The sequence below is a fragment of the Pyrgilauda ruficollis genome, unplaced genomic scaffold (genome assembly GCF_017590135.1).
Source record: "Pyrgilauda ruficollis isolate IOZ18807 unplaced genomic scaffold, ASM1759013v1 scaffold378, whole genome shotgun sequence".
Taxonomy (NCBI): Eukaryota; Metazoa; Chordata; class Aves; order Passeriformes; family Passeridae; genus Pyrgilauda; species Pyrgilauda ruficollis.
In genome coordinates, this window is record NW_024525245.1 from 8,288 (window position 1) to 35,061 (window position 26,774).

The 26,774-nt window shown below is 45.9% G+C and overlaps 1 protein-coding gene across 2 annotated transcripts in view; it reads right to left on the minus strand.

Annotated features, from left to right (window-relative positions):
* The window catches only part of LOC121358166 (mothers against decapentaplegic homolog 7-like), a 29,643-nt gene that overhangs the window by 2,652 nt on the left and 217 nt on the right, over positions 1-26,774 (minus strand). The window contains exons 2-5 of one of the 2 annotated variants that reach the window (XM_041476101.1): positions 26,580-26,725; positions 25,478-26,196; positions 24,911-24,964; positions 20,030-20,101 (exon numbers count right to left, since the gene is read on the minus strand). In XM_041476101.1, coding sequence (XP_041332035.1) covers positions 20,030-20,101; positions 24,911-24,964; positions 25,478-25,994 — 643 coding nt within the window. In that variant the 5' untranslated portion in view covers positions 25,995-26,196; positions 26,580-26,725. The remainder of the gene's footprint in view (positions 1-20,029; positions 20,102-24,910; positions 24,965-25,477; positions 26,197-26,579; positions 26,726-26,774) is intronic. The other variant, XM_041476102.1, reaches the window with a different exon arrangement.

Here is a 26,774-nt window from a genome sequence, read left to right on the forward strand (position 1 = left end):
GGGGGGGGGAATGTGAAAGGCCCCTTTTCCTCATGAAGGATCCCTAGCAGCCTGGCACTGCTCAGCAGGTAATTCGTTCCAGCCTTGGTAGTCATGTTAAGACCTGGGAACTATTAATCTCTGTAATTGCATTTAAAAAAAAAAAAATCAAGCTTGGTATGCTAGTGAGTGCTACCAAAATAATCCCCTGCAGCATGGGAGCAGATATGGTAATGGGAATAGTGGATAACCCAGCACCCCAAAGCTCTTTCTGTGGACTCCCAAACCCCTCTGCCCAACATAAGCAATGGCAGTGACATATTGGCTGCGCCGTTTTCTTTATTTTTTGGTATTAAAAGAGTTCATTTCCCCAGTGCAGGCATTTTTCTGTCTCTGAGTTGTGCCTCAAGCCCTGCAATGTGCTTTACCCAGCCACACACTTTTAATTTCCTCATTTCTATCCCAGTGGGGGAAATATTTCTCCAGTCACTGGAGGCAGCTACTAAAAATGGGCCTGGCTGTGTATGCCCCAAAATAGGGACCCTCCCTCCCAGGTGAAAGTGGGGATGGGAGTTCTGGCAGTGGGGGGGGTGGTCCCTGGGACAGCATTCATCAAAGTGCACCCCAGTTTGTCCTTCCATCTCCCTTTTTCAGTGCCTCCCAAGACTTTGTTGTCAATAATTTTATATCCTGCTGAAATCTGGCACCACTCAAGGGAATGAAGGGGGATAAGGTGGGTGGTTTGAGTTACCTCTCCCCTAACCCAAATGGGGTGCCCCCAGTTGGTCAAGAAACATGCCCAGGATAGTGTTTCCTCCACCCATTAAGGAGGGTAATGCTCAGGAGATAGAGGAATTTGGGGTGATGCCCCTCAGTCCATAGGGGGGATACTACTGAATACAGGGGGAGAATGCTCCTTTATCCATCCTCATCTCGACCAGCAATCACTTCCCTCCCTCCAACTGCCTGTTACACATTGAACATACTGAAATTCTTATAGGTTTTTATTTATTTGGACATAAAAGCATCCCTTTCAGGAGGCAGCGGGGGGGGGAGAAGCCTTTTTCACTTGATATTTATGCTTGCATTAGTAAAGACCACTTAACAAGTAGCTCATTGCTGCTTACAAAGAGTTATTTGCCAGATTTAAAAAAACAAACAAACCCCCAAACCACAAAAAACCAACTGACTTGGCAATGAATGAACAGACCTTTATGGAGGGCTGAATGAATTCCACTAGGTTTTTCAATTATATGGGGTGACCAGGTAATCCAGGATATTTCTTTTAGGAGACGATACCAGCACACAGTATAAATATGCCAGAGCCTCTTTCATTTGTGGACTTTGGCTGTTGACTGGATGTCTAGTCAAAAAGACATGAGAATATAAGGGTTGAGCTTGGATAAGTAGGCTCAGGCCTCCCTGCTACCAAAGATGCTTTTCATGGTTGTTGGGACCCCAGCAGAGCTTCCCTGCTCCCACCTGCCTCTGTGATTCTGGCATCCACTGGGAAAAGAGGTGGGAAAAGCCAGTAGCATCATTTGGGCAGCAGAGGCAGGAGAGGAGGAAAAAATTATGCAGAGATGCTTCCTACAGTGATGGACATTTTTTTTCCCCAAAAGGCTTTTTTGGTGGCAATGAGCATGGATCTGGGCAAATTAAGCAGATAGATGGATTTTGCCCCAAAACACCCCACTGTGTTCCTCCTGTGCAACCTGGAGTCATGGCAGTGACCCACTATCCAACTCCCATTTCTGTCTGCTGCCAACTCTTACAAAAAACCCAGATCCCAGGAAATTCGCAGCCACATCACTCAATGCTTTGGGATTCTTGTTTGAGTTAAAAGCATTGTGTTTTACAAGCTCCTTGGAGCAAACACATTCCTTTCTAAATGCCTGGAAAACTCCCAGCAAACTGTGAGTGTTTCAATATTCCAGCAAACTGATGATGTTTAATGCTATAAACATCTGCACTATTATTTCATTATTAAGCATCCCTCCATTTGCTGCTATCACTAGGTTATCAGGATTTTCCATGGTTTCACAGAATCAGTTAGGTTGGAAAAGACCTCTGAGATCATCGAGTCCACCCTATAACCGAACACCACCATGTCAACTAGACCATGGCACTAAGTGTCATGTCCAGTCTTTCCTTAAACACTTCCAAGGATGCTGACTCCATCACCTCCCTGGACAGCCTATTCCAATACCTATCACCCTTACTGTGAATAATTTCATTATAATATCCAACCTAAACATCCCCTGGCACAGCTTGAGGCTATGTCCTCTCTTCTGGTTGCTAGTTGCCTGGGAGAAGAGGCTGATGCCCATCTGGCTACAACCTCCTTTCAGGGAGTTGTAGAGAATAAGGTTCCCTCTGAGTCTCCTTTTCTCCAGATCAAATACCCCCAGCTCCCTCAGCTGCTCCTCATAGGACTTGTGCTCCAGACCCTTCACCAGCCTTGCTGCACTTCTCTGGACCCACTCTAGCACCTCAATGCCTTTTTTGTAGTGAGGGGCCCAAAACTGGACACAGCATTCAGTGTGGCATCACCAGTGGCGAGTACAGGGGGACAATCACTTCCCTGGTTCTGCTGACCACACTATCTCTGATACAAGCCAGAAGGCCATTGGCCTTCTTGATCACATGAACACACGCTGGCTCATGTTTAGCCAGCTGTCAACCAGCACCCCCAGGTCCTCTTCCACTAGGCCACTTCCCAGCCATTCTGCCCCCAGCCTGTAGCGCTGCATGGAACTATTGTGGCTGAAGTGTAGGACATGGAACTCGGTCTTCTTAAACCTCATGCTCTTGGTCTCAGCCCATCTATCCAGGTCCCTCTGCAGGGCCTTCCTACCCTCCAGCAGATTAACACCCTCTTCCAACTTGGTGTCATCCACAAATTTGCTAATGGTAGATTCGATCCCCTCATCCAGATCATCAGTAAAGATATTAAACTGTACTGGGCCCAACACTGATCCCTTAGGGGGCACTGCTAGTGACTGGCTGCCAATTGGATGTGGCACCATTCACCACCACTCTCTGGGCCCAGTTGTCCAGCCAGTTCTTAACCCAGCGAAGAGTGCACCTGTCCAAGTCAAGGGCTGCCAGCTTTTCCAGGAGTATGATATGGGAAACGGCTTTGCTGAAGTCCAGGTAGACAACATCCACAGCCTTCCCTTCATCCACCTAGTCATAAAAGGAGATCAGGTTGGTGAAGCAGGACCTGCCCCTCCTAAATTCACGCTGGCTGGGCCTGTTCCCTTGGTTGTCCTGTAGGTGCTGTGTGATCACACTCAGGATGATCTGCTCCATAACCTTGCCAGGCACTGAGGTTGGGCTGACAGGCCTGTAGTTTCCTGGATCCTCCTTCCAGCCCTTCATATAGATGGGCATCACATTGGCCAGCTTCCAGTCATCTGGGACCTCCCTGGTCAGCCAGGACTGATGATAAATTATGAAGAGTGGCTTGGCGAGCTCTTCTGCCAGCTCCCTCATCACCCTAGGATGGATCCCATCTTGTCCCATAGACTTGTGAGCATCTAAGTGGCTATGCAGGTCTCTGACTGCTTCCTCCTGGATTGCAGGGGGTTTATTCTGCTCCTCATCCCTGTCTGCCAGTTCAGTGGGCTGGTTGTTATGAGGATAATCAGTCTTACTGTTGAAGACTGAGACAAAGAAGGGGTTGATTACCTCAGCCTTTTCCTCATCTTTGGTAACTATATTTCCCCCTGTGTCCAATAAAGAATGGAGGTTTTCCATGGTCCTCCTTTTGTTATTAATGTATCTATAAAAACACTTTTTATTATCCTTTACAGAAGAGGCCAGATAAAGTTTTAATTGAACATTTTTCTCTCTAATTTTCTTTCTGCATGACCTAATGATATCCTTAAACACTAACACTTCCTGAGTCATCTGCCCCTTTTTCCAAAGGTGATACACCCTCTTTTTTCCCCCGAGTTCCTGCAAAAGCTCCCTCAAGACTCCAGCAGGCTCCCCTCAGCATATTGTGCAAGCTTATTTTGAGATGATAAAAAAAAAAAAAAAAAAAAAAAAAAAGATAAAAATAAAACCCAGTGTTTGGGTTAGCTTAATTTTTTTTCATGTTCTATTGTCCCCAGCTACACTCAGAAATTAGTATCGGGACTGAAAGAAAAGTGACTGCTCTCAGGAACTTAGGGAATTAGTTGTATTGATCACTCATAATTGGGTCTACAGAGAATGGCCATCAGCAGCAGTTCTGCACAGAGTAGAGAAATCAAGGCAATAACTTGATGCCCCCAAAGTGTTTGGGATAACATTGCTTGGAAATTTGGTGCAGATGTTCATCACCAGTGATGCCCCAGCACAACCACATTATTCAATTTTTTCCCCATATGTTTTATACCCTCCTAAATTTTCCTTAGTGGCTGACCTGACTTGACCAGTTACTTCCTAATACACCAATCAGTACAAGAGGTTGTGAGGCTTCCCACCACCTGCCTCAACCTTTACAAACATCAAATCCTGCCCAAAATCACTCAATAAAAGGCCACAGTCAGGATTTCTCTGGCGTTGAGTGTGCTCATGCTGCCTGTGGGCTTGGAGCATCATCCTGATCTGGGCAGAGATGCTGCAGAAACTGCTACATCCATACAGAAATCCTGGAGGATGAGACACTAAAGCAATAACCACAAAAAATATTAAAAGCTGCTGAAACCAAGAAAGTCCAGATGAAGGTGAGTGTGGGAGATTCACACCATGGAAACACCCAAATTTATCAGTAATAGCTCCATGCTTGGTTCTCCCAAGCTGTGGCAGGAGGACACATCTCCCATCAATTGGAAGTGGCAGAAAAATTCTGGTATGGCTTTTCTCCTCAACACATGAACACTTTTAAGATGATGAAACCATGTCATCTGTACTTTTTTTTCCAAGCTCCACCAGTTTTATTAGGAGTTTGGAAAGAAAAAGTTCTTTTTTTTTATTCAGGAAAAACCAAAGCATTTTATAAAAAAGGAGTAATAATAATAATAACAATAATAATAAGCTAACACAGGTCCTGTCCAGTTCTCAGCTCTCAGCCTTGTCCTGGTGCCAAGTTCATGAATGTAGAGGGGAGGTAGGCTGGATATCTTTTGTTTTGCTTGTTTTGTTTTGACATAGCTAAAGGTTTTCCTGTAATCAAGGACCTTGAGAGAAAACATCAAGTTTAGCACACAGTGAGCTATCTCACCTGCTGGGACTACTCCCAGCCAATCAAGTCAAGAGCTGTCTAAATCATCATTGATATCTGCAATAATAACTTGTCACTAAAAATGGGAATAGAACTGTGTTCCTGATAAGGTTTTTAAATGTCTGTAATTGGATCTTTCCTCGCTGATATTAGGATTAGACACAAATTAAATTATCCAATTGCAAAAGTGTTTAAAACTATGAATTTATATATATACATTTATGGATTTTTTTAAGAGCACACCTTTGACCCAAAGCATCTTCTCATGCCCTTCCTAAACTTCTCACCATCTCACCCTTTCTTCTCCTTTATTCCTCTGTGATTCCTAGGGCTGGATTTCCCATCAAACATCAGCCCTGACACAACACTCACCATGGTATCATCTACCCATAAGTTCTAGCAAAAGTCTCCTAATTTTCATAGAACCATTGAATGGTTTGGGTTGGAAGGGACCTTTAAAGGCCATCTAGTCCAACCCCTCTACCATGAGCAAGGACACCTTCCACTAGATCAGGATGCTCAGGTTTTGTGGTACCCTCACCTTGGCCACTTGTGGAGGTGGCATTGCACACACAACCAATAATCCAGCATGAACAGGTAAAGGCAACAGATAAATTACTGTAGATGTCCACCAAGAAATCATAGCACCAAAAGTAGATTGGTCTTATGGACCTGTCCTAGAAGGGACAGGACACAGATGGGAGCTCCTGGGGCAGCAAGGAGATCATAGAATCCTAGAATGGTTTGGGTTGAAAGGAAACATAAAAATCATCTAGTTCTAACCCCCTGCTATGGGCAGGGACACCTTCCTCTAGACCAGGTTGCTCAAAGCCCCATCCAACCTGGACTTGAACACTTATGGCGAGCGGGTGTCTATCACCTCTCTGGGCAACCTGTGCCAGTACCTCACCACCCTCACAATCAAGGATTTCTTCCCAATATCTAATCTAACCCTGCCCTCTGTCAGTTTGAAGTCATTCCCCCTTGTCCTGTCACTCCACGCCCTTGACAAAAGTCCCTCTTCAGCTCTCTTGTAGCCCCTTTAAATACTGGAAGGTACTCTAAAGTTTCCCCAGAGCCTTCTCTTCTCCAGGCTGAACAACCCCAACTCTCTCAGCCTGTCTTCTTAGCAGAGGTGCTTCAGCCCTCTGATTACCTTCATGGCCTCTTCTGGACTCGCTCCAACAGGTCCGTGTCCTTCTTATGTTCCCAGGAGGCGGCTCTCTGCTGGAAAATGAATGCTGTGGGCACCACCAACGAAGAAAAGAAACTATGGTCCTTCCTCCTTTATCCATCAGCACATTGTGCTTAAAAAAAGTTGGTTCAACTGGTGTTAACATGACTTGTTGTTTAACTGGGGCCAAAGCTGAGAGCAAGCTCAGCACATCTCATGCCCAGTAATCTCCCTTGGCTGACCTTAAGTGGCATTTGTGAGCCTGAGGCAGAGCCATGACTCCCATCTTCTCTACTTATTGAGATGAAAGAGTGTAGGAGTGTGCCCCCTGTTGACAGAGTGACAAAACTATCCTTTGTCCCCCCAAAATGGAAAGAAGCCCAGAAGCTTGTCTCATCAATTAGGTGAAAAGCCACCTCATAGGACCCAGAGGACTTCACCTCAGACTTAAGGGTAGCTAATTGGACAGAAACCAAAAAGTCCCGCCTGGACAATTCAGTAGAAAAAGAAGAGAACAAAGAAACTAATCACTTTTGTGAGGTGTTTTACCAGGAGCAAGATCTCTTGCACCTGGCTCTGTTTTTTCTGTTTTTTCTTTTGCCTTTTATTAAACCTTTTGTTTCCAACACAGCAACAGAAGCCATTCTGCTTATTTTTATGCCACCAAGGGTAGCTGAGCTATCCTGAGTGTGATATAGGCCTCCGAGAGCTTATTAGACCTGGCTCGAGGAGGCTTTTATATCAAAAGAGAAGGTGACACAAACCCCAGAACTTTTTATGAGTTTTTGCATGCTCTTCTGAAATGTTCTCAGGACAGTTCATGGCGTTCCATTTGCAGTTTTACCCCTCATGCTACTGGCAAGTGCTGGTTTTGCAGGATCTCAGGAAAAACACCTCCCTGAACTCTTACTCAAAAGCAAACATCAAGGCAAGGAAAACACCAGCCATGATGTGCAACCACACAGATCATCAAAACAAGGAAAAACAGGGACAAGAAAGGAAATTTTACTTCCTTTCTAGTTTCTCAGATAATTTGCAGGCTATTTGGGTGGGAGAAAAAACAAACAAAAAAAAACCCAAGAAACATCCTTAAAGGCAGATTTCCAGGTATGCTTTAAAAAAACAAACCAAAAAAATCAAATTAAAGGATATAGCCTGCTGCAGAAAAGGATCTTTGTGCCTTTAACAGAGTGTGTGGCAGCCCAGAGATACCACTCATAGCAACATTTGCCCCAAACTTTTTATATCTCCCTACACACAAGGGCTAGACACTGTCACCTCCCAGCTTTTGATGGCTGGGACGGTTTCTGAAAAGCTAATTTAGAGGATGGGATGGTCATTTGTTAAGCTCCTGTTGTTTGCAATGAAAATAAACCCTTACATACTGCAGGGATGCCACCACCCAAGGTGGCCCATGGGGCTCCTCCTCCATACCAACACAAGAGTCCCCAAAGAGCTGAGGCAGTCGGTCACATCAACATATACTTAGAGAGTCTTTAATCTGTGGACTATTGACATGACAGACCATAATATCTCTTTAGGAGCTATTACGGCCCATTGTGTCAATAGGTACTTATGGAGTCCTTAATCTGGAGACTGACAGGCTAGACCATAAATCTGTGTCTATGTCTAACTAGGCAGCTCTTATTACTCATCATAGTAGTCATGCAGGCTAAAGAGCCTTAAGATTATTTGTTAAATTTTTTAACAAGTTGTCCACCTGATCATTCAAATGGCTCCTTGCTCCTAGCAAAATCAGTCAACCTTGCATGAAAATAAATGTCCAACTGATTTCCCCCCATGAATTCAGTTAGATGATATTGTCTAAAGACTGGCATCCAGAAGCCAAGATGTTGCCAATGGATTTGTAACCTTGCAAGTCCGATGGGAACAAAGTGGATAAAATGTGGCAGAAGCCAACAGGGGGAAGGAGTCTGGGATTTCCTGATATTTCTAGGGAAATATTTATTTGGTTCAGACTCATGCTAGTGGCAACCTACAAGCTTGGGAGTGCTCTGCTCAGTCCCCTTGTGACCCAACCAAGAACTTTCATCACCTTTACCACAGCTGGGAAACCCTCTTGTGAAATCAGGACAAACACAAGGTTGGCTTAGACAGTGGGTAGAGATGACTGATCCTCTCAGGTTCCCACCCCAGCTTGGTGGTTCCTTGACTCAACCTTCTCCCAACCTGGAACCCAGGCCTGACCTTTGAGGGTTAATTTAGGGATAGGATAATAATAGCAATAAAATAAAGTGAGAAAGGGTCCTTGAAAACATGTTGTTGCAGACCTACAAAGCCTCATGAGTGGGTACAAATACGGCAAATGCCAAGGCTGGCCCAGGAGGAATGTCCAAGATTGAAAAATATGGGGTGATTGATGTCCCCTGCATCAAAGGATGATAAAGAAAGAATCAAAGAGAAACTGCTGATTTCATGGAGTCCACCAAACCAGAAATTTGATTCATAAACATCTTATTAGTCACTGCTACTGTCTAATTATGGTGATTAATCAATTACCACAGCTAAAAAACAACTTGAGAAGAGAAGAACCTTTTTTTTTTGTGCAAGCCAAGTAAAGCTGGAGCTACAAGGTGAGGCAGAGAATACACAGGCACACACCAAAAATTCCTGTTTGCCTGTCTCCAGCAGTTAGAGAGGAGCCAGCTGACTCCAGTTTCCTCCATACCAGGCTTTGGGCCTCATCAGTTATGCAAATTATAGAGTACCATGCTGTCTCAAGGACAAATTTTGACTCAGCCCAGAGGAAAGCCTTAGAGGAAGGGTGGGGGTAAAGTAGCCTGCCAAATCCACTCATAATATTTACAGTAAATGGGCTTCTTTGCTGTTGTTTAGTATACAGTCAGTCTAATTATTTTTGAAGCTTTCATTTAAAGAACCTTCTTTATCTGCATCTCCTTCTATTCCCCTCAAAGGTGTGGGAAAACTTTTCCCTTGTTTCAAAAAAGCAGTAGGACAGGAATCCCTTCCCCAAGCCTCAACATGGCAGTCAGGTGGGATGAAGGGATGCTTCAAGAGGGGACACCCTTCCAGAGGGTTGCTGCCAACATCCACAGGGGTTTTTAAGATTCCTGGACCACCCCAATAGGTACAAGGGCATGCAGATCTATGTGGGAAATCCTCAAAAATCCTATTTTGATGCTGAAGCCACAAGAAGCCACCGGGCCACACCAACCCTGGGGTCACAGCCCCCCTCAACGCAGACACCAAGCTCAGGTTTAGAGGATGAAGACCTTAAAAAGCTTTTGAAATTAAAAATAAAGCTCCACTTTCACAAGGTTGCCTAGTACCCAGTGATGCCCTCGGGAGGGCAGGGATATAGTCCCTAGGAAAGCCACAGCTCTCCACAGACAACATATAACTGTGTGGGTGGCAAGTTAAAAACCTTGTAAAGACCTTAATAAAAACTGAAGCAGAGCAGTCTAAGATATCCAAACTGTCATGGTTATAGAGAAAAAGGGTGGAGTTTCTATCACTGTTTAATTCCATACCGCCCACATCATGGTGGCAGCATGGTTTCAGCAGGAGAAAGCCAGGGCAGAAGGGTAGTCATCTTTTTTTGGGCTCAAGGGAGGGGTTTTCAGGTTTTGGGTCAGCCCGGCATACCTAGACCCTCTCTGCTACTGGCAGTCCCTTTCCTGTTTCTCCAAGCCAAGTTTTTTCTGGTTTGGTGTTGAAAGACAGCACTGGTGAGCCCAAGATGCTGCTCCGAGAAAAAGAAAAGGGACCGAGCAGCAGCAGCATGGAGCGGAGCCATAGCTGCAGCCAGAGCCCAAGCCACAGACAGAACCACCAAGTGCTCCAGTCCTGCTCCAGCAAAGTCAGGCCCAGGAGAAAGGTCCCCTGACCTGTTTCAGAGTGCTGTCAGGTCCCACCAGGTTTTGCCTTGTCCCTGTTTTTTCCATTGTTTTTGGCTGGGGTAAGAAAGTTCAGCAGCAAGCCTACCCAACATTTTGTCTTCCCATACACCACATGGCTCAGCAGAGGGCCAGTCACAATTTTGCCTTTGTCTGGGAAATCATGCCAGGTGCTGTCTTCAAGAAGCATTTTTGTTTGTTCAGTGGTGAATACCCTTTTGTGGGTAAAACACTCTTTCTTTTGCACACTCTTTTATTAATATTTTTGTTGTTATTACGATTTTTCAGTAAATTGTGATTCCATCGTATAATCTCTCCTAGTGTTTCCTCCACTATCAGAAGGAGGCAGGGGAAAAAGGGCAGCTTGAGTGGGTTTGATTTTCGCACTGGGTTTTAGACCAAAATACCAACTGATACCTAATACACAGATGTGTGTTAGGATTCCCCCCCAAATGCATTCCACGCAACACACATGGCATTGCTGCCGGTCTCATTTCAATACCAAAAAAAAAAATCGCTCTGCTCAGTACACCAACCAAGAATTCTTCCCAAAGACTGAAAACAGACATAAAACTGTGCTTCCCTCCCACACCAAAAAAGCCCACCTCCCCCATGCTGCTCCCTGTGAGCAGCATCCCTCACAGGGATGTAAACACATGGTAAAAAGTAGGGTTGGAACAAAAGTCCTTTTCATGTTTGTTGTGCCCTGATCCATAACAATTATGAAAACTGTTTAGCTGGGCTGGCATTTGGAGCATTTACTGCATTCCTGCCAATAAATTCCAGTCGTGGATCTGATGAAAAGGTCTCCCTGCCACCTCCTTCCCCCTCCCTCCTTTCCCGTCATTCCTCCTGGCTTTCTTTACAACCTAATACCCTGTCGATGCAGGGCCAGGGCCTGCTTAGGGGGGAAAAAACACCCAGTGCCAGACTGGAGACAGCAGGCAGACTGAAAAAGGTAATCATTACTTGTTTGCCTTTATAATCTAATCACACCTATTCCTAAAATCAGGCAGTGAAGCACGCTGGTGTACAGGCAGGGTTGCTACCCAGGGATGGACCAATGGACAAACAGCATCAGCCCCTACCCAGGTAGGGAGAAAGCAAGGCATGGACAGACAGAATGGACAGTGTTTGGATGGAGTTCACAAGCTTGACCATGCACACATCCCTCCCCTCGCCTCTCACTTTGCTCTGGATTAATAACATGTGGCAATTATAGAGAATATTACATTCATTAGCTAATTAACCCTCCTGATGCTTCATCAGAGCTGGCACCCTCTTTTTGCAGATAGAGGCCGGCAGAGGTTTGCCCTGGGCTATAAATCAGGGCAGGTGGGCAGCACACGGATTAAGAAAGAAAAAAAAAACAACCCAAAAAGCTCTTTGTGGCTCATCCCACCCCACTTTTGGGTGCAGCAGCTGAGGTGTGACCCAGCCATGGACTGTGCCACTGCCAGCCAGGGCGGCACCACCAAGACCCAGCAGCATCCTCCCATGGGGGCAAAGATCAGGTAATTTGGGGTGTCACCAACACCCAGCAGCATCATCCTGCGGGGCCAAAGCCCCAGGGATGTGGGCATCATGAACACCCAGCAACATCATCCTGCGGAGACAAAGCCCCAGGGGATCTGGGGCTCAGCACCGCCCTTCAGCAAACCCAGAACCAATCACACTGGCGGCTCCAGAAAATAACCTTAGTGCAACATCTCAGGTAAGCCAAGGCTTCATGCTCTTGACACCCAGGATACATTTTCTATGCTTGGCTGTGACAAAGAACAGGAAAACTACAGGTCACTGTGTATGACTTATGGGTTTGTTCCTTATCATGAGCTAAAAAGTCTGAGCCTGGCTTACAAAGAAAATTAATTCATCGGTTCAAACACAGTGATGTAACTTCAGGGTCCCAACTCTTTTTCCAAATAAAGCTCCTGTTATTTTATTCCCACTCAAAGGATGATTTTATGGAGTTATTTACTCTGTCTGCTTTGCCTGGGAAGGTATTGCCAGAGCCCAGCCACAGGGTCATTGGCAGCTGTCCTGTGTGGGCAAGTAGGACCTCATCTTATGGTTTAATTTCTCAACTATTTTGTCATTTCCCCTGCTTTTCTACTCAAAACCTCACCTTGCACACCAACATGCAGACATACAACCCCTCTCGTATTACTTTGCATCACTGGCAGTGATCTTCAGGAATTTTTAGTATCCATAAATTCAACCCATCACTTTCCATCACTTGAAATCATTAGATCCAGAGCCAACTTCACTGGTTGTAAAACTGAAGGATGTTTGAACTTCCACCACCTTCCCAACACCTGAGTTTCTCCAACACAAAGCAAACTCTTATTGATGCAGATTTGGCAGCTCTACAAACAAAATCTATTCAACCTTTATTATATAGAATTCTATAAAAATATAAAATATTTTCAATATACAGTGAATATATTTAATATATTCAACCTATATAAAATATATATAATATATTCATTATATATTGAATATACCCATATATTATATATAAATATATATATAGAATATATATATATATATATATATATATAGGCTGAATAGATTTTGCTGAATATATAACCATCCATAGTCTCATTCATTATGTACACATATAGGTACATATTTGCAACAAGGCTTAACAGCCCAAGTGCTTCTGAATTATTCATTTAATAGCAATATTTGCCTTTCCACCTGCTCAGGAATTCAGGGAAAAAACAGGAAAGTCCATGGGAGCCAGAACTTTACCCCAAAGATAGCTCACCAAACCCCAGCACTCCACCAGGCATCTTACTTCATCCCCAAGGATGGGGCACATAGCTGGGTATTCACCATTGCACATGGAGAAGCACCACCAAAAGCCCACTGGGCATTTTACTTCATCCCCAAGGGAGGTTGAGGAAGGACCACAGAGCTGGGTACTCGCCATTGCACATGGAGGAGCATCAGTGACAGCATCATCAGGACCTCCTGCAACCTCCCTACAGTGCTTTGGCATTGTCAGTAAAACCCAGCTGGGGAGCTGAAGCCAGGAAGTTTTTATACAGAGGTTAAAAGGGTAGAAAAGGACTGAGACAGCTCTTACAGGGTGGAGGTTTTTTTCCCCTTGCAAGTTAAAACCAAGATAATGATACTGTGCGTGGACCAATTTGAAGGGCTGAGCAGCCAAACCAAAATCAGTCACCCAGCCGAGAGCTTCCTAAGCCTCACAGTTTAGGAAAGAAAGCTGAGAAAAAGCATGAGGGAAAAAAAAGATTCCTTGGGAAGCTGGAGTTCACACTCAAGCAAAGGTGATTCTGCTAGTCAAATATTTTCCTGGCATAATAAAAATAAAATCAAGTGCTGGAGCAGCCTCCCTTGGAAAAGCAGGGCCCACGGGATGTGTTTTTTCTTCTTTTCTTTCTTCTCCTCCCCCAGCACTTTCTTTCACTAATAACTATATTTTCTTGTATTTTCTTTTTCATGTCTCTTTTCTCCTAAAAGACTGATGTAATTTCCTGTCTTGTCCCAATGTTTCCTGTTAATTAACAGGGTGAAAGTTATCATCATGCATTTAAATGACTACCTGAAAGAGAGGAAGGGAAAAAACACAAGAAAAATAAAGGGGAGAGAAGGGCTGTCTATTAGCAAGCACCATGTCACATCCCCAACAGCACAAAATCCCCTGCAAAAAAAAGTTTGGACCCAACAACCTGAGTCCATCAACAAAGATCCCCCCCAGGGGTGGCTGCCACAGCAGGTCTGTGTGCAGGGGATGTGAGCCCCCACTCCTCCCTGGATGAGAATGGAAAATTCCTGCAATGCTTTCCCAGAAAAGCTATTTTCTTGCATTAGAAGGAAGATGAGGAGGAAGAGGAGAAGAAATGAAAAAAATATTAAAATAAAAATTAAAAAATAAAATAAAATAAAGTAAAATAAAATAAAATGCAGAGAAAGAGTCAGCTGGCAACATCCAAGATGTTCCTTTTATTAAAAGAAGTTAAAAGAATAAAAACCAAAAAGAACAAAGGGAATAATCCAAAGCAAGTGAACAGAAATCCTGGGAGCTGCTGAGCTCCTTCCCTTCCTTGACTTCAGCCCCATGCAGGATCAGGCCACTGTCTCCTCTGTGCCTTCCTGTTCCTCAGCAGCAACTGTGACTCAGCCAGTACCCTGGCAGCATCAAAGCCAAGCCAAGAGCCTTGGCACACTGATGAGGGGTGAAAACAAAGCAATTTAGGCAAAAAAAGTGAGGGTGGTCACAACAGAGACCATGCCTCAGTAGTTAATATCTCAGTGCTGAAAATAAACTGGAAAGGAAGCTCCTTTGTGACAGTAGGCAGGCGGCCAGGCAGGGCATGGCAGAAGGACCTGGCACCCATCTGTTGCCCAGCCCATCACCCTCCTAAAGCACCTGGTTAGGGCTGGGGAGGGAGTCCTTACACACCATTTATTCCATGTGCACCCAAAAATGGGGTGCATCTTTTTTAAAGTCAGCATGGATGTTTATGATCTTGGCTGCTGCAGTTCAAAATAGACATTTCCCATGCCAGCAGCAGGGAAATGCATGTGGTTAGTGGTACTGGTTCCTGTAGGGTAAGTAATATCCACTGGTAGACAGTGGAGATGGAAACGATGCAGCCCACATCCCTGCCAGCCTGGGGATTCTTCTCTACAAGTGTTTTTGTCCCATTGAGTTTTAAATGTCCCAAATGATCTAGTTGCCAATGTTCATGGGGACAGCTTTTGCAAGCAGAGCATGGTCTGAATTGACACCTAACCTCCAAAATTCACCTTTTAATCCTCATTCCTCCCCAAAAAGTGTCAGGTTGCAGGATAAAACACGAGTGGTCCCCATCATGAAGGACTTCCTGGTGGTAGGGTCTTCTTCTGCATTTTATTGTCAGCTGCTCTCAAAGGACCATTTGGTTGGGAAAATCTATCAGTATCCAGAAAAATGGATTTAATGGAGCTATACAGGGATGGATTGAAATACCCAACATTTAATGGGGGGCACCATCTCTGCCATCATTTCTGTTTAAAACCCATCATAGAGGAGTATCTAGGAAAGGTTCAAAAGGCCCTAAAGCATTTAAAAAGTAATTATTAAATGGGTCCTATTTGCTTTGGGGGAATTTTAATTGGCGAAGAGCCCAGAGCTGGCAGGAGGATAACCTCAGCATCCCCACAGCAGCACAGGGGTTATCCCAGGGTGTTCCTGGGGAGGGGGGGTCACTGCAGGGTGAGAACCCCTTTAAAAAAACCTCACAAGGCTGAAGGAGCCAGAGCGGGTCACCAAGCCAAGAGTCCCAGGGTTGGTGCCAAGCTCCCAGCTCCCTCCTCCCTGTCAGCCATAGTCAGATGATGTGCAAGGCAAGTTGAGAGGCTCCTAGTCTGGCAGGCAGCCTGCTCTGCTCCAGAGGCTCCACTGCTGTCATCTTGGCATTAACCCCTGAAAACTTTGTCCTTTCCAAGATGGGATGGTGGGTTTTTAGGTAAGCAGGGAGGTCATCTCTCCAATGAAGCTGGGAAGGAAAGGGTGTAATGCCCTGTGATGCTCAAAACAAAAACAAAAACAAAAAAACCCAAAACCAAAACCAAAAAATTAAAAGTATGCATGCTCAAAAATAAACTAAGTGACTTTAAAAAAATCCCCAGCAATTGTTTATCCCTGGGACAAATATACAATCCTAGTTCCACAGGAAGATGTCTCAATTTCAGATTATAATAGGATGCCAATTTGTAAATAAAGACATTTCACAGGAGGTTATAAACTCCGTAGGGGAGGGAGGTGGAAGTGGGGGGAACGGGAAAACACAGGCAGGGCTCTGGCGGAGAAACAGCACAGGATCCTGTTTACATGGGCAAGGGGAGAGCGACGGGAAGCCGCTTTGGGGGGCAAATATCTCCGGATTTGGACAAGGTGCTTCTTCCCCGTCGAGCAGATACCAGCAGGGATCAGAGGCATAGTGAAACATTCCCAGCCTGTCCGCAATTTTGGAATGAAATGTCAATCAGCCAAGAGGTCCCTTAAACCAGACAAGGTCCCACAGCACAGAGAGCCAGAGTAGGGAACAATGCCAATGCTATTCCAGCCTGGGGAAGTCTTTTCCCTGCGTTTTTGGTGTGGAGTTGGGAGGGAGAAACTGAGTCTGTGCCTGCTACAGAAGAGCCTTGTTGGTTTCCCAGCCTCAAGGCATGCAGAACCTTGATCCAGCACCCACCAAGAACCATCACTCAACATCCACTGGCTCTTAGAGAGCCTGAGGTGTTTCCAGAGTTTGTGCAAAGCAGATTTAGGCCAAAATCTGGATAACCTCTCAGGTTTGGTATTTTAGGAACAACCTCTATAAAAAAGCAGTGGATGTGGTGAGGACACAAGCTCAACTTGCTCTCCCTCTCTGAGCACAAGCTCAGAGGGGGATTGAGCTCTCGAGAGCTTTGCTTTGCCAGCAGGTCCAGCACTAACACCACCAGCTCACTTCTGCCCTTGGATGAGGTTTTCTCCATGGGTCATATAGGAATTTGGCTCCCACCAACCTGATGCCACCAAACCATGGGCCAGCCACCTTCAGGCACTCCAGACATGGCTTTGCTTGTTTGAAAGAAGTCACAACCAAACACATCTGCTGAGAACAAGTCAGCTCAAAATACAGGAAAACCACCCTCTGTCTCCTATTTACGGGAATTATTTTTATCCCCAATGGGATATTTTTGCTCTCTAACCACACAGAGGACAGAAAGGATCTGGCTAGTAATACCTGAGCACAGCCGTGTCAGTGGGAGCAACCGTGAGCGAGGAGTCCTGACCTACCCACAGGCTGACCACCGATAAAAATAAAGATGATATAAGAAAATAAATAAAGCCAAGAGTACAGAAGCGAGACCAGTGCCCGGGGGAAGCGAGGGGTACATCAGCCAGAGTGGGATGGCTGGGGAAGAGAGAGCAGAGGTGGGATGGGAAGGGGACACCAGGATTGCATTCCTGGGTCACGAAGAAGAACAGAAAGAAGAGGGAGGGAGGGAGGGAAAGAGCAGCTCAGAGCAGTTATCACAAGGGGGAAACACTCCCCGTACATGCCCCGGCCACGCTGCTCCCCCCGCCACACGTCCTCCAGAGCCTCTGGTATCCATCAGCACAACTGCCTGCAGCCCCAGAAAGAGACAGAGCCCAGCAGAGGCTGATCTGAGGCTCCTCCTCATCAAAGGCTCCTCACAGAGAGCTGCAAGGACACTTTGAGCCTCTTCAGTGCTCCCCTTGCCACCATCCTCTCTCCATGCATTCCCCTGCCGGAGTGGCCGTGAACCCCAGGCTGGCCTCATTCCCAAATTCTCAGCGCTGAGATGATTGATCTTCCTTGCCAAGTCCTGCTCTTTAAGGCATCAGAGCAGGTCTACTGATCCTGCTGCTATGCCAGCATCCACCACACATCACTAATAACCAAAGGCTGCAGTACTGCAGCCTTTGCTGTCCCACCAGCACCATCATCAACCTCTTGTGATGTCTTTTTCCTCACACACCCACTCCAGTTTCCAAATTAGCAAAATAATTACTTTTTTTTCCTCTTTTCTTAAGCCATCCTTTCACCAAGGAGCTGCAAATCCAACACTGTACAGGTCTGGAGGGGAGGAGAGATTGCTGGATTCTCCACCCAGCATCACCCATCCCTATCTGCCCAAACACAGATAAGACCAAGCCAAAGTGCTGGCCACATACCCTGCCAATAACTCATTAAAGCCCTCTTCAAATACATTCTTCTGCTAACTAAAATATGCAGGAAGGGGAAAAGAAAAAGCAGGAGAAAGTGAGTTTCGGAGTATTGCTGCAAAATGCATTTATTTTCCTTTCTTGACTGGGTCTCTCCAGTTGGGAATTTTCAGCTCTACACTTCTGCGTGCAGAAGGGAGATGTCAGTAAATCAAAGCAAATTAAAAAGAAAATGCTCTTTCATGTGGAAGCATTCAGCTTTGTTTCAGGGCTTCGGTAGCTAACTGTATTCCTTCATGAGTCAACTCTCCTATCAGCTCCTCATTAAATTGAATGGCTACAATTAGATTTGGAGAGGAAAAAAGAGCAGGTAATGATTGCAAACAGTTCTGTTTCCAGACTTGGCGGGAAATGAACATTTCATAAGACCAAAAAAAATGCAATCCAATGAAATGATAAAAATAGAATAAGTTTAAAAAGCATTTTCAGGGACAAATGTGCTTTCTTTTGGGGAGAAGGCTCTATTGAGGAGCTGGAGGTCCCCTTTCCAGAGGCCTTGGGGATGCACCCAGAACAAGCCATGTTATTTCTGGCAGCCCAAGCCCCCACTTCCCACCTTCCATTTGGGAGCAGAGCAGCCAGACAAGATGTTATCAATAGGTTAACCCTTATAGAAAACCCCCTTTTAAAAGTGTGTACTTCTTTTGCTTATTTCATGTGGTATCCTGTGGAACTGAATTCTCTCCTTTGCAATGAGTATATTTCAGAAGGAAAAAGGAAAAAAAAAATCTAACAACATCCTTATTGTATTGTTTTGCTTCTTGTCCTTTTTCTTTTTACAGTCTCTTTTTTTTTTAATTCCCTAAAGCTATAGGCTCCAACAACAACAAAAAAACCTCAAAACCCAAAACTCTTCTGTATTAAAAAAAAAATAGTGTCAAGTTTGTCTGTTCCCTCTCCCCCTTCTTTTGATTAATTCTCATTAAGGCCTTTGAGCAAACAATATACTCTCCTCTCAAATAACAGACAAGGTATATATTAGACCCAAATAAAAACAAACAAGACTCACTTAAAGACATCCACACCAAACGCAATTCCTGAAGAGAGGCAGGGGCAGATGTGTGCATGTAGTCACCAACGACCTATTTCTGAAATTTGTTTCAGGGCAATTAATAAAAATAATAAATAAATCAAGGAGACATCAGCACAAAGAGAAGGACCTTCAAACATCAGTGAGTACATGCAGGTACATGGTTTCAGACACTCTAATCCTGGTAGAGACAGAGCCCATCTACTGACTTGGCCCATCCAGGATGGAAGATGAGGTGCTGAAGACATCACACCTTGGAAAAGGGGCGGGACTTAGACTAGATGACCGTTAAAGGTCTGCTCCAACCCAAAGCCCAAGAAGGGTGGGGGAAACCACCCTCCAAACCTCCATCCCATAACAACACCTGGAGGCTAAAAGAAATGGCAAACAGGAAAATTATTGAAACCATAGAGTATCTCAAGTTGGAAGGAATCCATAAGGATCATTGAGCCCAACTCCTTCTGCAATGTCCTCTGCAAAAAATGGGGTCACCTTTCCTTGCCAGGCACCATGAGCCTCACACATTAGATGCAGGATACTGGTTACCCTACCAGGAGCAAAGCCCAAGCACAGCTCTCATCCCAGAGACAAGAGGTGCCACCAACACCAAGTCAAAGAGACCTTGACACCAAATCCTTCTGCAAGGCACAACTGCATCTGCTCCCATAAGCCATGTATCTGAACAAATCATCAGCCAACATCACTTAGCCTTCCCCAACAGGCCTCTTCCTGCCTTGGTCCAAAAATTAATGGGGCGTAAGTCTGGAATTCAAAGGAAATATGGGCTTTTTGGGGATGGAGAACCTTACCTGGGATTTTAGCACATCCTCTGCATGAGAGGTATGTGACTGCTACTGAAATGAAACCTAATTTCCCCTTCAAGCATGCTTTTCTCAATAACACACATCCCCAAAACTCCTCAGCATCACTTCGCCTTCTGTTAGGACCCTTGGTCAACTCAACCCACATCCAAGATCAAGAAAAAAAAGAGATGTCTTACCTGAAAGCCTCCCAGAGGCTAGACAATTAGTTCTCCCTGTTTCAGTGGAGGAAGGCACAGAATCTGGACAATCTGATGGAGCAGAGACAAAGAAAAATAAATCCAGTATATAAGCAGTTATTCGCAGGTTCCCAGCAATGCCATGAGCAGAACACACACTCCAAAAGGCTTAGCAAAAAACAATTACTAATTGTCCAGCACAGAGACTGTAGTTCATCAAGAAGCATCCACCCTAACTTGTTGCCTCAGTCAAGTCTGTACACTGCTTCATCACCATCCAATGCTGATTATAGACTAGCAAAAATTACAGACTGGCTGCCACCTCTCCACCCAAGTCAATGGGTAACAAGATCAAGGTTGTCGCCATTCTGATGTAAGCGAGCTCCCAAAAATGTATAAATGTTTTACACTTCCAATTTAGTCAACACCTGTAACTCACCAAAATGGGAACTAAAAAGGAAATGTATCATTGTTGCCCTTTTGCAGCAAACAGTCTACATTTGCATTTCTCCACTCAATTTTTGTCACCACCAGCTGCTGGTAGATCTTATACCCTGCTGTCACCTCCTAAGACAGGTGGGCAACTGGATCTACTCCTCCATGTACCACCAAAGGGAAGAGTAAGATTGCCAGCCCTATTAAAAGTTCCTCCTGATGCATGAATGTAGTTGAGGTCAAGATTTGGAACTTTGCATCCCAAGCCTGTTCCTCCAGGTGAGAACAGCCAGAAGCCAACACCAATCTCTTTGTCCTGCAGGCAAACTTCAACTTTTTGGTCACTACCATGTGTGGGACAAGCTCAAGGACAAACCTGAGAAGGCCTGTGAAGTTCACAAAACCTTCTGCTCCTCAGCAAGTTCCCAGAGACTTTGGGTTTTGTCAAATTTGGGATCCCTAATGACATCACTTTGCTCACAGCTGTATCTCAAAGCAAGGGCCACCACCAGGAGTCAAGATAATTTTCTCCCTACTGATAAAGTAATTTTTCAAGATTTCATCCCTGAAATCCAAGTGGACAAGAAATTCCTGTCTGTATAACCTCATTTTATCAGAGTAAAGCCCTAACAGGAATATACAGTTTAACAGGATATACTTAATCAAACAAAAAACAATAGGGGAGACAGGAAATGGGCTTACTTGCAAAATACTGTATACAATGCCTTGTCATGAGAAATATGGGTTCGTTTTTTTGGGGTTTTTTTCATTGTTTTGGGGTCTTTTTTAACCCTTTCTATTCCAGGTGGAAAATTCTCCCTGCCCCTCTCCTGGGATGGCTACAACTGCTTGGGCAACAGATGCTTTCTGAATGCAGGCTGGACCACCCTGCTCTGCACTGGGCTCCTGCCCCCAGCTACAGCTCCCTGAAGAGTCCCTGTGGGATAGAGGACATAATTTGTCCTTTCCATGTTGTCTTGTTCTAGGGATCATATGCAACCAGGTCCCCTGTTAGCACATCAAACAGGATGGCAGGAGAGAATCCTATCCCAACTTAAAATGCATAACCCTAGCAACAGGGTGAAGTGCTTTCATGACTTATCAGCTCCCTTCTTGTATCCCATCATCCACAGCCAGTTCTTCTCATCAATGAATTATCCTCTGAAGTTGCTTTAGAAGATGCAATATTTCTCACAATATAAAACCCTTGCAGAGACATACAATTAATCCTGGTGGCTACCAGCATAACTTTGCAACATGTCCAATAGCTCCTGGAAGCTGCCTAACCTTCAGCTCCCCTGAAATTCAAGGCCACAGGAATGCATTTAGCTCTTCAATGACATCTCAGTGGGTTCCCTGAACTCTCATACTCCAGTACCACCATGACTAGCCACTCAGGAGCATGATGGACACAGCGACTTGCAGCCCCTTGTCCCACTTAATGATGGGTCAAAATACCTGCTTGAATTATTTGGAGGCACTGCTGTCCATCTTGCTTCCAACACAGATGCAAGCAGCAGCTCCTGCAGGGACATCAGGGATGCTGAACGCTCACATGCCTCCAGGCTTGCAGGGTGAGCCTAGCCCCGTGCAAGCCACTGTCACCCATGCCTGCAAATGTCCCATATAAGGAAGAGGGAAAGTCCTCTCCTTGATGAATGTCCTCCCCATCCCTGGAAGTGTTCAAGGCCAGGATGGATGGGGCTTTTAGCAACCTGGTCTAATGAAAGGTGTCTCTGCCCATGGCAGGAGACTTGAAACTAGATGATCTTTAAGGTCCCTTCCAACCCAAACCATTCTAGGATTCTATGAATGAGCAAGCCAGCCTGGACCTCCAACCTTCCTGCAGGTAACCTGGCCATCAAGGGCAGATCTTTCCACTCTGCCAGATTGTTATAGTGTGCTTTTATACTTTGTAATACTTTGTAATAGTTTTATCTATTCTGCCAGTGCACAAACTGATGTGTCATTTCACTGCCTGAAGCAGACCCCCAGCTTCCTGTCCATCCCTGCTTTCCTCCAGCCAGTGACACAGCCTGTATCAGCCTCCATCACCTCCAAAAAAACAGTTGAATCCCCATCATAATGGTTCTAATCTAAAAGAGGGGAGATTCAGACTAGACAGAATAGAGAAATTTTTTACAATGAGGGTGGTGAAATATTGGCACAGGTTGCCCAGAGAGGTGGTAGATGCCCCATGCCTGGAAACATTAAAGGTTAGGTTGGATGGGGGTCTGAGCAACATGGTCAGGTTGAAGATGTCCCAGATCATGGCAGGGGGGTTGGACTGGATGAGCTTTAAAGGTTCCTTCCAACCCAAACCATTCTGTGATTCTATGATCATGAGCACTGGTGACCACTTTGAGAGCCCATATTGGTCCTGGTATTCCTGTCTGTCTGTCCATATCAAACACAAGACATGGCACTAAATACTTAAATATTTTTGTTGCCACTATCACACTTGATGGAAAAGCAAAAGTTTCTTGCTAAATGTTTATTCCCAGCTCTATCAGCAGATGCAGCTGCCCAAGTCTAAATGGAGATACCATCCTCCCCCCAAGGTCCCAGGGGAGAAGATGGCTGAGACAGGAAACTCTTGGTCCCTCCCCAGAAGAAATGCCAAGAAACGCTGAGCTTGGAAAACCCACCTGCAACAACAGACTTCCAGGCTCCACTTCAGCCTGTTGCAGCCCAGTAAAGAGTTCAGCTGTCAAACAGATTTTTCTTTCAAAAAGGAAAAAAAAAAAGAGGATTTTTTGGGTGAGTAACCCAGTTGTTCCTGTGTTTCTGATGGGCAGCATTAATCACTTCCTATTGGCCAATAGGAATAACTTTTCCTTTCAAAATGGCACATTCATGTTCTGCAGCTTTTCTGTTTACACGTTTTGCTACCTTATGTCAACACTTGCTGATTAATAAATATATCACTGGGCTAACTGAAAATGAGGTCCTGGCAGAGGCAGATTGGATGTTTAAACCCTGTTAACAGATTTATCCTAACATCTTTTCAGGAAACTAAAATCAAGCTTTAAACCTTCTCTCCTGCAGCTCCGAAGCTCTTTACACCCCATGCCAGGATCATTGGTGAGTGGAAAGAAAAGCAATAAAGGCAGAAGAAATAAAAACTTTTGGGGAAGCACTGCAGGGATGCAGGCAAAATTATGCCAATCTCACACAAACCCACAAAATTTCACAACCTGGCAGACCCTCAAAGTCTATTACAGAGCAACCATTCTGCATACCAGCACATGCTCAGGATGTTGAACCTACTCCAGATATCCTTCTTTCATTCATGACTCTCTATCTCCTGGCTTTTTCATGCTGAGGCAAAATAGTTCATGCTTTGTGACCCAATTTTGAGTTAAACATCTTTGCTTATTTCCACAAGTCATAAAAGGACTTATAAGTGTTTCTTAAAAAGTGTGCAGAGGGGGGGAAAAAAACAGTCTAGCCTCCAAAGGAACAGTAGGCAAGATGGGACCCCACACAGTACCAAAGCAAGCTCAAGGTTGGGGTTTCTTTTAGTCCCAAAAAACTGATGAGCAACAATTTAACATTAAATGTTCTTTTGGCAAAAAAATCCCAAACCCAAAACAATAACTTAGTATTGGTCTTCTTTGCCTCCGTGTACCACCATGCCCTTCCTGACTGCCATGGCCATGGGACATGATCACAGAGACCACTGTGCTCCAGCCAATACCCCAGATCCACTAATTCTTGAGGAGCCAAGAGCTGCTCCTTCCTGACTTGCTCCCCTTTCTGATTCTCCCCACATCTCCTCCTTCTTCCAGACTGATTTATCTCACACCCGGCGAGCTCAATGCCAACCAAGCATTTATGCAGACAATCACAAAAGAGCTGGTGCCAGCCTCAAATGGGCTTCTCCCCTGGCACCCTGACATTCAATTACAAGCAACAGGCATTCAAAGCTGTGCTAAAAAATAAAAAAAAGAACAAGAAAAAATCCATTTCAACCCCTTTTCCTAATTTTTTCAACCTGACAAGGTGGGATTAAGTTCCTTCAAAAAGACAAAGATTTCTAACAAGTCCATTTATCGAGGTTCATTTGGATTCCCAGGAATCAGGGAGATGAGGTACTGGTTCCCAGCATAAATCCCTACAAAATTCACCTCGGGGTGTGGGAGTACTGCCATTTCCAAATGGGCCCCACGATTTTCCTGTCTGACTCGAGCAATGCAGGCCTGTGCTACACTGCAATCCCTCCTATAGTTTCTTGCCAAAGTTTTAAAATCCTACTTTGTGCAGAGGGTGTCTTAGATAAATTATATGTTAATTATATGTTAATTCTTCAAGGAGTAGCAGGAAGCACAGAGGCAAGCAGCCCAAAAGCAAAATGCATGACAAAGGCTGGAGATGTTTCCCTTAGCTAAGAAAGGGGCTGTTTTCCCTTTTATCTGTAGTCTCCATTGCAAAAAGTCCACTTACCATTTGGCTTGAGAAAATCCATTGAATATCTGGAGTAGGGTGGAGGGGGAGACTCTGGAATTAGAAAAGTACAGACAAAATAAAGGCAGAGCCATAAGAAAGAAAGAAAAAAAAAGAAAAAATATGGGAATTTATGATAACAGTGGTATTATTTTAGCAAAACTGTTTGTCTTAGCTCTGGGGGTTGGAGGCAGGGCAGCGAGGCGGTGATTGCCTTGATATTTAGCTGTCAGATAAACAAAAGGGGCCGTCTGGTGCCAGCCTCCCTGCTATCTACTCGGGCTGTCTAATCGGGGCCTCCTTGGCTCGGCGGAGCCGCAGCAGCGCTTGGGCCGCCCGGCCCTTAACCCCCGGCACCGCACGGAGACGGTGAGACTACTCCCCCCTTCCCTCTAGACAGAAAAAAACCCATAAACTAAGGCAATGGAAAGGAGGTTTCGTGTGTTGGTTTGGTGTTTTTTTTATTTTTCCAGAGGGGAAAAAAAATTGGTGGGCTGGAAGGCGAATGGGGCTTCATCCCTCCATCCCTTCCATCTTCCCGTACCCCTGCTCCCTCCGGCGCCGTACCTAGCTCGCAGAGCCGGCTGAGGTGGTGCGGGTTGCAGCAAACAAGCTCGGGGTGAGCCTTGCTGTAGGATTCACAGCAACATAACCGCTTCACTTCAGAACAGTGGCGGAGGTCGGGCCAGCGGAACACCTTGCAGAGCAGCATCGGCAGAGGGTACCAGTGCTGGCCCAGCCGGGAGTCGGCCTTGGCGGGCAGCAGCAGGCAGGGGGTCCGCGCCCCACCTCGGGACTCCACGGCGTGCAGCAGCTCCTCCAGCTGCCGCACCTTCAGCCGCTTCAGCATGGCGTGGATCAGCGCCTTCAGTTCCGCCTCCGCGCCCGCCGACTCCCGCCCGCCGCGGCCCGCCTTGCCAGGGCAGCACCCGCACCCCCCGCCGCAGGCAGGCGCCCGGGCCTCGGCCTCTGCCACGGCCATGGCCGCGCAGGACTCGCCCGCCGCCGCCGCCTCCTCCTTTCCGCCGGGTGCACGGCTCCGCCAGAGCCGCCGGACGAGCAGCGAACGTTTGGTCCTGAACATACGGGACGAGAGGAGGAGGCTCCGGCTACAAAACGGGCATGTCGTCGGCCGCGCATGAAGGGGCCGGGAGCCGAGACACGGCGGCGGCCAGCGGCGGGCGGCGGCAGGACCAAGGCGGACTGTGACATGCGCCAGTCTCCACGCTGGGGCCGCGGGTCCCACCGCCTCCTGCGGGGGGCTGCGCCGGTCGCGCCTCCGCCCGCTGCGAGGGCGCAAGAGAGGAAAAAAAAATCAAATTAGGAAAAAACCGGGGGGGGAGTGGGGAGTCGCTGTTCGCCTCGGCTTTGCACTTAAAAGAAAAAGCTCGTCTAGAACCTGCGGCGCTACACACGGGAAGAGGGGGGCGGAGGCTGTCGGCGCCGCGCCGCCCTGTGAGACGGCGGAGCTCGGCAGAAGCCGCGGGAGAACCTTGGCTGCCCAGGAGCCGCGGAGCCCATCAACCCGCTCGCCGGGGAGGGAGTGAGGGGGGATAAGGAGGCAGGGATACGGCAGGGCAGAATCAAAGGATAAAAAATAAAAAGCGATTCAAAAGGGTGTGTAGTAAAAAAAAAAATTAGAAATATTTTTAAAAAATGAAACACTAACCCTAAGGTTTGGACGTCGGTTTAAGCATCTGTCACAAAAGAGACGAACAAGCGCATCCAATGCTGTATCCCTTTTTAAAGCCCGGGTCGTCTTGAGGGAGTGTTCGAGGTGGACTCTTTTCCTCCTTTTTTTCCAAAGATTTTAATCTACACGGACACACACACGGAATCTTGATCCGACTGCCACGAAAAGGGG